The sequence below is a fragment of the Orbicella faveolata genome, unplaced genomic scaffold, assembly GCF_042242905.1.
Source record: "Orbicella faveolata isolate gen_17 unplaced genomic scaffold, um_ofav_v1 contig_14, whole genome shotgun sequence".
NCBI lineage: Eukaryota > Metazoa > Cnidaria > Anthozoa > Scleractinia > Merulinidae > Orbicella > Orbicella faveolata.
Window position 1 is genome coordinate 13,479,032 of NW_028301541.1, and position 12,622 is coordinate 13,491,653.

Genomic DNA, 12,622 nt, shown 5'->3' on the forward strand with positions numbered 1-12,622 from the left:
AGGGAAGTGCTGCTGATTGAGTAAAGTATTGTAAATTGTTTTGCATGTGAGCTTTTCGATTGCAAGTGGTGCGTATTCAGTTGACGGTAGAAGACATTCCTGCTTTAGCATAGATTTCCTCTCCTGTGTTAGTGCAGATAGAAGGCTGTAATACTGTAGAAAATTACTCTTGACGTTGTATTTCTGCATGAAGGATGTAAAAGTCATCAAGGTGTCACTTTCGTTGTCGAAAAGGCATGAGAGATTTACAATGCCGACTTTCTTCCAAGCAGGGAAAAAAAACAGATGACTTGTTTACTCGAATAAACTGATTGTTCCAAATTGTTTGATTTAACATGTCTCCTTTTGTTATGGGGTTAGTGCTATTAATTTTCTGCCAGTGGGAAACTATATCTCGATAGCATTTTCGTAAGTTTTCATTCAGGGGTAGATATTGAATGTCATAGTTACACCGGAAAAGAAGGTTGCCGCCAACATTGGAAAGTAAAGAGAGTGGGATAAATTTCCATGTTCTTTTATCGTTAGCGCACAGGGTCTTTACCCAGACTATCTTTAACGCTTTATCAAATAACGTAAAATCTAGCATATTAAGTCCTCCCTCCTTCTTATTTTTGACCATAGTCGTTTTTTAAGTTTTGGATTCTTGTACTTCCATATGTAATCGAACATTTTGTTATTTGCTTCATCGTAAACCCTTTTGGAGTGTCTAGCACGCTGCAGATAAATGTTAGTTTGGATATTGCCAAAGTTTTGACTAAATTTACTCTTCCATATGTAGATAAGTCGCGAGACGACCAAATGTTCAGTGTCTTTTTAAGTTTAGGCAACTTTTCAAAGAAGTATTTTTTAGCGGCAAGTTCTTCATCATATGAAAAATATACACCCAAGGCTTAGACAGGCTCATCACTTAATTTTAGATTTATTCGGAGACCAGAACAGTTTTCAAATTGTTGCAGCAGATCAAAGAGCTTATGAACAGACCGAATATCTTTAACAAAAACAGTTGTGTCATCGGCGTACTGGGTTATTTTTAAAGAGTTATTTGGATCAATTTGAATACCTTCTATTTCCCTTGAGCGTTTAATTGCAGTGCTTAAAATTTCTACACCAATAACAAACAAGATCCCAGAGAGTGGGCAACCCTGCCTGACACTTCTGCTTAGATTAAAATGTTTGGTGGCAAAGCTATTGTTTAAAACACAACTTGATATGTTATTATACAAGACTGTGATCTATTGTAGTAATTGAGGATCAAAGTTAAAAGCTTCAAGGTATTTTTGAAGGTAGCTCCATTCGATAGAATCGAAAGCTTTTTCAAAATCAAGAAAGACCGCTATGCTTGGAATGTTTTTCTTTTTAGTAAAGGACATCATGTCTGTTATGATTCTGATACTCTCACCCATATATCTTCCCTTTACCTATCCTGTTTGACTCGGGCTAATAATCGTGGGTAGCACTTTTTCCGGGCGTAAGGGACCGTTCATTTTTTATGAGGGAGGGGGGGCTGGTGGGATTTGGGAAGCACCATTTAAAAATCGCATGACCCCCCCTCAGCTTACCAATTTTTTCACATGGCCCCCCCTTATAGCGGTCATTTTTTGGGATGACCCCCCCCCAAAAAAAAAATTGAACAAACAATATTTAGATTTCAACTTTTTTAATATTTCTCTATTATCCCCCTACTTCACGTTATTGTGCTCACTATGAAGACAATATTTACAATCTCTATACGACAGAGAGCTGTTGTTTAAAAAACAAATCAAAAGAAAGAGAAGCCAATTTCAGATCTCCTAGTTATGGCTCGCCCTGAGCGTGTGGCATTTGGCCTCTCATTGGCATCTTCCTCATCTGAATTGATGAATGCAAGAATGACGTCTCTTGTGTCATCTTCTCCCCCAGAGTCAATGGCATCACTGTCATACTCATCATTGTCACTTTCATCCGTTTCACTGCTGTCAGCACTTGCCCTGTTGTCATTTTGTGTCAATGTCCTGGCATTTCTCAGTGTTGGTTGGCCAGCTCTGAGAGGACTCTTCTGCTACAAGCATGAATGTCTTACAATTGCCTTTACTTTCTCACTCTTGCTGCTTTTCAAATGCTGCTTCAGCCCATGGTGGTTTGAGTACTTGTTTAGTTCTGGAACATGTAGCTTTTTAAGCTTGGTTAGATCTTCGCACAACTCAGTCCAAGGATAATCCTCCTCCCTACTTAACTTTGCCTTTTCTTCTGCTCTCTTTTTCCTTTTAAATTCCAGCACTTCAAGATGCTGAAGATAATCCACCACAAACTTCGATTTGACAATAAACTTATCTGCAAATAGAGCAACGCTCTCTGGGTCAGATAAAACCAGCCTGCCACTTCCATGCTCTTTCTTCTTTATATTGTTAACTGAATCCAATCGGGGAAAGAGCGCATTACTACATGAGCATCATGAAAGAGGCTCGTTCCAAAATGCGCAATAATGGCGAAAGCGACAAGTCGTTTAAGAAAAGGTTTACAGCTGAACGATGCAGGCAGTTTGACATCTTACATGCAAAAGAAGCAATTTTTCTAGGTGCGGATGGCTGTTCAGAAAGGGCGAGTGAGTTTTTCATGCAAGGGTACCAGTTGAAGCCCATTGATGGAAGAAAACTGAACTTCTCCATCAAAGAGCACGGAGCAATGGTGGAAAAGTTGAATGTCATATTGAAAGACGTAAAGGAACACGATTCCACACTCTTTCAGTCCAATGGGCTTGCTTTAAAGCAGGGCGAAGAATTTGCCCACGTCAATATTTAGAAGAGATGGGCCATACATCGCACAGCTCTTGGAAGGGAATTATTTCACCGATGTTGCAAGCAGCAGAATCACCACCAACCTTGAGCGGAAAGTCAGAGATTATGTTTACACCTTCATTTACCCTGAAGAGTACACTCTGACGGAAAGCATTGCTGCTTCTTGCAGCATTGGTGAAAGAGACTCCCATAGCAGCACAGGCGGCGACGAAGAACTCGACGACAGCGGAGATGAAGATGAGTGCCAGTGAAAGTTGCATTCGAAAATAACAGTGTTAAATACTTCTTTTCAGTAGCTACAAATGCTCTTTGTCGCCAAACGTTTTTTTAAAGCAGAAGGAAAGTTTGTAATAAATTTATATCCTGCCTTCTGTGTTTATTCTATAGCAATTTTTTTTGATATTCAAACATTATGCCATTTTAAAGTTTTACTAAAATATTTCACGTGACCCCCCCTTTTTCCCTTATTTTTTTGGGATGGCCCCCCCTCGAAGGCCATTTTTTTTTGCATGCCCCCCCCCCCAAATCCCACCAGCCCCCCCTACCTTATAAAAAATGAACGGTCCCTAAAGCTAATGCCTTTGTGACAATTTTGTAGTCGGTGTTCAATAGGGAGATTGGTCTCCAATTTTTGAGGTATTTTTTGTCTCTGTCTTTCTTTGGTATTAACGATATAATATAAACTTTTACAGGAAAAGGATCACAGCGAAACCTCAGGCTTTAACTGGTCATATTAATGATGCTCATTTTGACTACTTTTGCACAGTTTACAGATCTCCAATAATGATCCAAACTTTCTACAAAACTGAGTTTGCTGTTGTTTATCTACAGATCCGCCTGAGTTCACTGCTCATTCACAGAATGTTACAAAACCAGAAGGCGATAACGTCACTTTGTCATGTAACGCTACTGGAAATCCTGTACCAACAATATCGTGGTTCATAAATGGATCTCCTATAGATACAGCTATTAACAATTCCAGGATCAGTTTTTCACAAAACCAAAAGCATTTAACAATAACCAATCTAAGCAGGACAGACAGCGGAAAATACCGATGTAAGGCGAACAACAGTCTTGGAAATGGTACATATGATGTTGCTAGACTGGATGTCCAATGTAAGTAGGAAGCGCTGTTTCAATTAATTAAAACCAAACAGTTTGAAAACTATTACCGTGAAACTGCTGTCGACAAACCCCCTTTTCCGGCTTCCGATTTTGCATGAAGTTCATTTTCTGATAAAATTTATAAAGGAAAATATTTGGAATTTCCTTGAATGGAAAAGCTCATTTATAGTTGCAGCGAAAATGAACGAATTTTCCAGTTGTTCATCGTAGCTCCTCAGTTGTTGGAAAGGAAAAGGTTGGCCTTTACTTGCACTTCCTTGCGGAGTGTTATTCTATATAATGTACTGACAATACACCTCGTTGATCGCATTCTCCCAATCATTCTTTGTCATTTGCTAAATATATTTTGCTGGTATTACAGATAAACCCGAGATCACTATTCATCCAAAGAAAGAAACAAAACTGGAAGGAGATAACGTGACTTTCAGTTGTAAGGTTGATGGAAATCCAGTACCGACAATATCATGGACTACAGATGGATCTCCTTTAGACACAAATGACAATTTCACCAGGATCAGTTTGTCACTTGACAAAAAGCAGTTAACTATAACGAATGTGAGCAGGACAGACAGCGGAGAATATCAATGCGTGGCGAGCAACATCCTTGGTAATGAAACCTCCAGTGCTGCTTTATTGGACGTACAATGTAAGTAGAGTTCTTGTTGTTATCCATCAGGTTCTGGTCTTTACTCGAAAAAGCGTCGCCATCTAATTGAGCGCCGCATTGAGCGCCGCACCTAAACAACAACACAGCGCTTATTTGGAATGCCTGAGCTTCGATGCGGCACTTTCTTGACGTGGCTTAAGTCCCTATATAGTTACTTGACTCCTTCGTGGAAAAAGGAATGACTTTGACCTTTTAAATTGAGTTTTGGTTGTTGGTGCTATCGTTATGATTATTCCTACCTGGTCTGTAATAATACGGTCAAGTGGTGAAAAAAATCGGACGATTACGATGCGAGTATTCAATTTGTTTAATCACGATTATGATACAACAAAATTTGATAACCATAACTCTAATAATATATGATAAATAAAATGATAACATTTGAGTTTGTTTTTGACTCAGAAAAACGAGAAAGGAAGCTTTTCAATTACATACATGTAAAAACCCAAACGGAGCAGCGTGTGCAAAATGACGCGCACCGTCCAATTATATTTGTCCAAATACAAATCGGGCCTGTTGATAGCCAATTAGATGCGAGAATTCTTTTTTTATAATTTTGATCCATAAGGAAGGCGACACTTTTTAAGTGAACATGGTATTTCGGTTTAGTGCAAAATTGGAACCTTAGCACAGCGATATGGTTGTGAACGGAATTTATCCAACTTTCGGCCTTGTGAGATATGTATGAACACTTACGGGATCTTCTTGATTGTGAACCTGATTATTTTGAGTCATATTAGTTCCATGGTGTATAATTGTATTAATCAAGATTTGTAAAAACCTTTCTTAAACCAGAGTCGAGTTTAATTGAAACTTTGAAATGAGACATTTCATAATATAAGCGACCTAATTTTATTGGCCTTACTTTAGGGACCTTATTCAACTGAATAAGGACAGTCAAGGTAGATGGATGTCTTATCAACAACAACAACAACAACAACAGTTTATTTCTACTACTGTAAACAACTAAAAGAATTTACAAGATTATAATTATAAATATCACATATCTTTTTAGTCAGCATCGACTTCAGCTTTGGATAGCGCATTACTGTAACTCACAATTGCTTTTTTTTTTTGCATTACCATGTTCAGCGATTGGCTTTAAAACTCTCCCCACTTTGTCGTCCAATCTCGCTTTGTGTCCTCTATATGAATTTGCTTTGAGTTCTGATTGGTTCACTGGTTTGCCTGTGTACTTAGTGATAAGCCAGTGACTACCGTGGTTTTGGTTTTACGACACTCAACTGAAAATTGTTGTAACGCCAGTTTTGTCAAATTGGTGTCGACTAGCCAAAACGTCCAGTCTTGATTTATTGAAAACCATTCCGACCAGCTGAAACCGTCGGGGTTTCATAGATCCTCTTTCAGTGGAATATAATGTGGACTTTTTAACTGTTTACTCTGTTTTTTGATGTCCACTTATAGATCATCCTAAGATCACTGCACATCCTGTAAGTGACACAAAAACAGAAGGCGATAACCTGACTTTATCTTGTAACGTGACGGGAAATCCAGTACCAACAATATCATGGACCAGAGATAGATCTCTTATAGATGCAAACGTCAATTCCAGGATCAGTTTTTCGGCAGACAAGAGGCAGTTGACAATAATGAATGTGAACAGGAGAGACAGCGGAAATTATCGATGTGTGGCGAGGAACAGCCTTGGAAACGATACCTCCAATGTTTCTTCTGTGGACATCCAATGTGAGTACAATGTGTTGCTATCCTAACAAAACAGATCCAAAACTGATATTGAAGTCGACAAGACTCGCCTTACCCTTTAGAAATTCGTAAATTTAATTTCGTTTAACTCTAAAATTACATCAGGCTTGAAAACAAAACTCATTCGGCGTAGTTAGGATAAATTAATTCGCTTCACTTGCGATTTTTTGGTATGAGCAAAATAAGTCAAAAATAAATAAACTGATGAGAGGTTTCTTTTTGCCGAGTCACACACAATTTAGGATGTATTTATTCATCTTTCTTTTTTGACCAAACAACGGCTAAAACAACCAAAGCTTAGCAAACAAAACAAATACCATTTTACAATCCGATAATTATGCTCATGGAATGATGAACTACCACTTTGAATTTACCGTATTTAAACGACTGTTGCCAACAAATCCTTATTTGAATTTTTTTTTTCCATATTAACATTCTCCTTCATATTACATTTATGGTACACTTTTGCACAGGCTGGATTCCCTCCGTTTTACTAAATGGATTGTTTAATTGTTACAGATAAACCTGAGATCACTGCCCATCCTCAGCGTGCTGAAAAAACAGAAGGAGATAACGTGACGTTATCTTGTAACGCTACTGCAAATCCAATAGCAACAATATCATGGACCAGAGATGGATCTCCTATAAATACAACTATCAATTCCAGGATCAGTTTTTCAGAAGACAAAAAGAAGTTTACTATAATAAATGTGAACAGGACAGACAGCGGAGAATACCGATGTGTGGCGAGCAACGAACTTGGAAATGATACATCCGATGCTGCTAACTTGGACATACAATGTAAGTTGAATGTTTCTTTTCAGTGCGGAAACTTTGATGTCAGGACAAGTACGATACTCATACGATACTCATGTGTTGGATTATGAAATGCATTTAGTGCGGGAATAAATTGTTTTTGAAGGTTTGTAGAAACTCAGTAGAGAGCATAGGGGTATTAGCAGTTGGTCCCAGTTATTTCTGTACGAGATATGTTGTTGTTTCTGTTTACCACTTCGCCACTTTGGGAGTTCATCACTATAGTATTTACTTACAATCCCCTAACCTCAGAGTTCCAAAAGTAGTGACCCCGTTTAAGTAACGAGACGTAAAATTTTGCGATAAGTTTAAATTTGTAATATGATTGGTTAAATTTTTATCAGATGCACCTTCGATCACTGCACATCTTCAGAATGACACGAAAACAGAAGGAAGTACCGTGATTTTCTCTTGCAACGCTATTGGAAATCCAGTACCAACAATATCGTGGACCAGAAATGGATCTCCTGTAAATAAAACTATCAATTCCAGGATCAGTTTTTTAGAAGACAAAAAGCAATTAAAAATAACGGACGTGAACAGGACAGACAGCGGAGAATACCGATGTGTCGCGAGGAACAGTTTTGGAAACGATACATCCAATGTTGCTACACTGGATGTTCAATGTAAGTACAGTCTGTTGTTTTATCTAAAATTTCCAGTCGATAGATTTTTTTGAAATTTTTATGCAGTCAGATAATGAGTTACTTGTGTCAGAAGTGCAAAAAAAAAAAAATGGGGATCACCGACTTCGTTTCAGAGATAAAGCGTGTGGAAAACTACCCCACAAATAAACGAAGTGCTAAAAAGAACGGAATTCGATGGTGCAAACTTCTTGTCGATAGATTTTCTTCAATTTTTCGCTAAACGTTGAAAATCGGTTTTTACCACAATTGCTATGACGATATGTGTCATCACAGTGGTCAAAATTTGTTGTGGACTCACTCGGCTGCGCCTCGTGAGTACACAACATTTTGACCACTGTGATGACGCATACCCGTTGTCGATAAGAGTACAGACAACGCTAAACCACGTTCGATTTGTTAAAGAGAAAATTTTCCATGGAAAGAAAAATAGGGGTCACCGAACATCCAAGATCCAGGCAAAGCTATAGCAATGGCCATCTGCCCTAACATTCTTCATTTTATTACTTAGCGCGCGCTCTCGTGCATGACGTGGCGTGTGAATTTGCGTGCGCAGTAAGGTTGCGTCCTTAAACGAAACCAGTCAGTTCAAAAACTGTAGCAGTTACTGTAGCTATCAAGGTCCTTTTTCGCAAGTTACAGACATTTAATTTAATTTGTAATTTAATTTCGTTCCCTTTCGTCTAGACTAACCCATTTCTTACGGCCAATTCTTTTTTCTTACAGTCAATTCTTTTTTTTTTTTTTTTTTTTAATGGACACCCCCGGGACTGCGATTTGGCGTCCGTTATAGGGAGATTCCGTAATAACATTATGCTACTATTACCGATTACAAGTTAATTAACACTTTTACAGCTTTTTTTTTTTTCTGTAGATTGCTATAATGTTATTTGCTAAGTGAATCGTTCAATTATTACAGATAAACCTGAGATTACTGCCCATCCACTGACTGAAACGAAAACGGAAGGAGATAACGTGACATTCAGTTGTGACGCCATTGGAAATCCAGTACCAACAATATCATGGACCAGAAATGGATCTCCTGTAGATACCAGTGACAATTTTTCCAGGATAGGTTTTTCAGTGGACAAAAAGGAGTTGACAATAACGAGTGTGAGCAGGACAGACAGCGGAGAATACCGATGTGTGGCGGAAAACAATGTTGGAAATGAGACTTCTAATGCTGCTAAGTTAGATGTACAACGTAAGTACATGTGTGATGTCAGTGCTATTCAACTGTAGTGGTCCCGTTTTAATGAGATGTAATTTTCCGATCGTATATGGACTGAAAACTGCCTGGAAGATCCGTACAAACCGTACGGATTGAAAAACCGTTTCACCTCCTCGCTTTGTTAAGATGTGTAAACAGACAGAAAACTTTTTTAAGGATATGTCAAATTTAATGGATTGACAAGCATTTTTTTTTAATCGTATTGGTTTATTTATATTGCACAACCCTCTTTTTTTTTTCAGTTTCCCCCGAGTTGACTTATTAGTTTTAGGACATCTGTTGAATGTGATCAATCATGCAGTATTCTGGCGTTCACGTTCCCAACAAATGTGCATAAAAGTAGGGAACGGACGGTATGGATTAATCGAACTAAACCGAGCGAAAAATCAATGGAACTCCACTCGTTCGACGGGTAACCCGAAAACACCGACCCCTGGTCCGCGGACCCCCACTACGGACCGGGTCCGCGGAGTACCTATGGACCGGTCCACGGACTACCCCTACGGACCCCCTCTACGGACCACCCCCCAAAAATATAATAAAAATTAGAAATAAATACTTCACTCATGGGTTGTCTAACAGATTACTCGTCTCGGCGAATTTTCGAGTATTATACTGTGCAAATGTAATTGACACCCTTCTTCCCCCCCCGTAAAATACAGCCTATAAGCTTTATTCAGCGTAAGGAGATGCCGATGGCAAAAAGAAGGAAAATTGTTACATTACATTCGTGGCTCAATCTGTCTATGGAAGATGAGTTTTTAGGTCGTTCAAGCTTGTTTGTTTCTGTAACTGTGCTGATCAAATTGTGAAGCCTGGAACGAGTTCACGAATCCACGTGAGAATGGGCTGAACAAAATGGTGGAGGGGAAAGAGCACAAATTCCGAGGTTTCCCGGAGGCTTCCTGGAGGCTTCCTGGAGACTTTCACTGCCTTTCATATACAGTATGACCACAGCAAAGGAAATGGCAATGTGTAATGATACAACGTGCGCCCGAGCTTGAACCCCACGAACGTTGAATTTGCAAAATGTAAAGTAGTCCGTGGACCGGTCGATAGGTGGTCCGCGGACCCGGTCCGTAGTGGGGATCCGCGGACTGGGGGTCAGTGTTTTCGGGTTACCCCTAGTTCGACTGTTTTGCGATTGGCTCGACAATCGCAGTTGAAATTTTATTGTGAGATTGTTTTCTAAACTCAGTTGAACCGTCCGAACTCGATCGGTGTGTTGCAAACAACTGAAAAGTCGATATGATGCACCAGTAAGAAAATATTACAAAACACTAAGAGCACAGCAAATGAAACTAACTTTCTAGTTTTACTAACAGTTGTCGCACTGGTCCTGGACGAGTTCAACCGCTGTTAAAACTGCGCTCTGATGTGTAAAAAAATGACCACAATGACAGGATGTTTAGATCGGCAACAATATAATTAATATGCAGTATGCTGAAATAGTAATGATTAGCGCCATCAGTGTCCTTATAACCTCACAGTAAACCGTATCTACGAAAACTTAAAGGGGTCATTTGCCACAAAGCCGTTGCACAACACCTGCAAAACAAGCAAGACTTTTAGTAAAGCAAGCATTCTTTGAATTTACAGAGAATAGCAATAAAGGTGAATAAAGGCGAACAATAATTTTTCTTGAGGTGAAAATCAACATGGAAACAAAATAGTTATTGCTTGTGGGCGGAATAGTTGGGCGGACTAGTTGGCTCTTCCGATGTTTTATGTTTTTAGAGAAAAACGTGTAAGAATTAGCAAAGTGCCTGCTAGTGGTTAAAGACGTTGTTGAAGTTGAAGCGGATAAGGTTATTGTTGGTCTTTCGTGACATGAATGTTAGTAGTATTTGTATTGAGTGTCCTGGATGCACAATTAACTTTCGATTTTACCGTTATGACTTTTTAAGAAGTTCGTCATGTTCGATTGAAAACTCAACTTCGGATTTTGTTCGATTAAAGAAGCGTCCGACTATCGAATATTCATTTGTGTTTTAGTGCCAAAATACTTTGGTGTATTTGTGTTGGAATGACGGACCCGAAGGAGAGCAATCGAACGATTCAGGTTCGGCTTGACTCTATTACTGGACGTTCTTTTGGGGGCAAATTGGTTACGGTGTAGTCATCTGCAGGTCCTTCAAAGGCAAAAACCAAACAGCGGCAGTCTTACTGCCCCGAGCTACTGTATACACTTCTGAAACACTACCGTACATCAGCTGTACACGGATCTCTCAGTGCAAAACTTTGCGCCTTGAGTGCCGATTAGCTTTAAATTTCTTACTGATATAGTATGTGTCGATCTCTTCTCAGATCATCCTGAGATCACTGCTCGTCCTCAAGTTAAGACAACCACGGAAGGAGATAACGTGACTTTATCTTGTAACACTACTGGCAATCCAGTACCGACAATATCATGGACTATAAATGGAACTCCGGTAGATAGAAGGGACAATCCCAGGATCAGTTTTTCAGAAAGAAAACAGCAATTGATTATTACGAATGTGAGCAGGACAGACAGCGGAGAATATCGATGCGCGGCGAGCAACAGTCTTGGAAATGATATCTCCAATACTACTTCACTGGACGTTCAATGTAAGTGGGGAATGTTGTTTTAATTGCACGACATCGAAGAGGCTGGATAACTGTCGCCTGTTCTTCCCTTCTGGGTTTTTGGGCAGAATGTACTACTGTTTAATGAAACACTCAAAGATAAGCCAGGACTAGCAAATCTTTGATCGTAGCTCAGATAAGTTGATTTTCAATTGAGAGTCGTAAAACCAAATCCAAACAAGTCACTCTGGCCAATAACAAAAGAAACAAAATCTGGTGAACAAATTGAAACATGAATCACGTGCAAGAAGCCGGCGCTAGGCAAGCGAAAACTTGTGTCGGAGAGCTAACGCGAGTACGCCAGGACTAGTTTTGCTTTCTGATTGGACAAGAAAACGGCGCAAGTTTTTTAAAAACCGTTTCTAAGCGTTGTGATGCAGAACCAAAGTATGTGCAAATTTCTTTCGACATTCAAGTGAGCCGAAATTTTGATCCGGAGAACTGCTATAAAACGACTTGTCACATCACAATTTATTGATGACTATTTGTAAAAAGAAAATAATTTTTATCCTCACATTTGTTTTGTGTTCAATGCTTCATATCGTACAATACGTAAGTACAGTCGAACCTCCGGTAAGCGACCACCCAAAATGTCAAGCCTTGGTGGTCGCTTACGGGAGGTGGTCGCTCACGAGAGCTTAGACCATACTGGATTAAAATTTTGCCTCGTTAGCATATGGTAACGTTTTAAATGTTTTATTTATGGAAAGTCAATTCAGAGAATCGGTACTATCAATTGGAAGATTTCCATCTCTTGTACTACCGAGGAATGCGATAATGTTACAACACCTTATTATCCAATTTTCGCTCTATTATCTGTTAAGTGGTCGCGTACGGGAGGTTAAAAAACAAAAGAAAATTTCAAACTTTTAGCTCTAAAAGTGGTTGTGGACGCTTACGGGAGGTGGCCGCTTACAAGAGGTTCCAAATAAAGTGATTTGATTTGGAACTTTTCTGTTTTGGAAAATTAGTCACTGAGGAGAGGTGGTCGCTTACGAAAGGTGGTCGCAACTGGAGGTTCGACTGGATGAAT

The 12,622-nt window shown here is 39.3% G+C and overlaps 1 protein-coding gene across 2 annotated transcripts in view; it reads left to right on the top strand.

Moving 5' to 3' along the window:
- Positions 1-12,622, top strand: part of LOC110046812 (uncharacterized) — a 134,781-nt gene that overhangs the window by 32,930 nt on the left and 89,229 nt on the right. For both annotated transcript variants that reach the window (XM_089287517.1, XM_089287518.1), the window contains exons 4-10: positions 3,606-3,890; positions 4,261-4,545; positions 5,992-6,273; positions 6,811-7,092; positions 7,452-7,733; positions 8,671-8,955; positions 11,290-11,571. In XM_089287517.1, the coding sequence (XP_089143643.1) occupies positions 3,606-3,890; positions 4,261-4,545; positions 5,992-6,273; positions 6,811-7,092; positions 7,452-7,733; positions 8,671-8,955; positions 11,290-11,571 (1,983 nt within the window). The remainder of the gene's footprint in view (positions 1-3,605; positions 3,891-4,260; positions 4,546-5,991; positions 6,274-6,810; positions 7,093-7,451; positions 7,734-8,670; positions 8,956-11,289; positions 11,572-12,622) is intronic.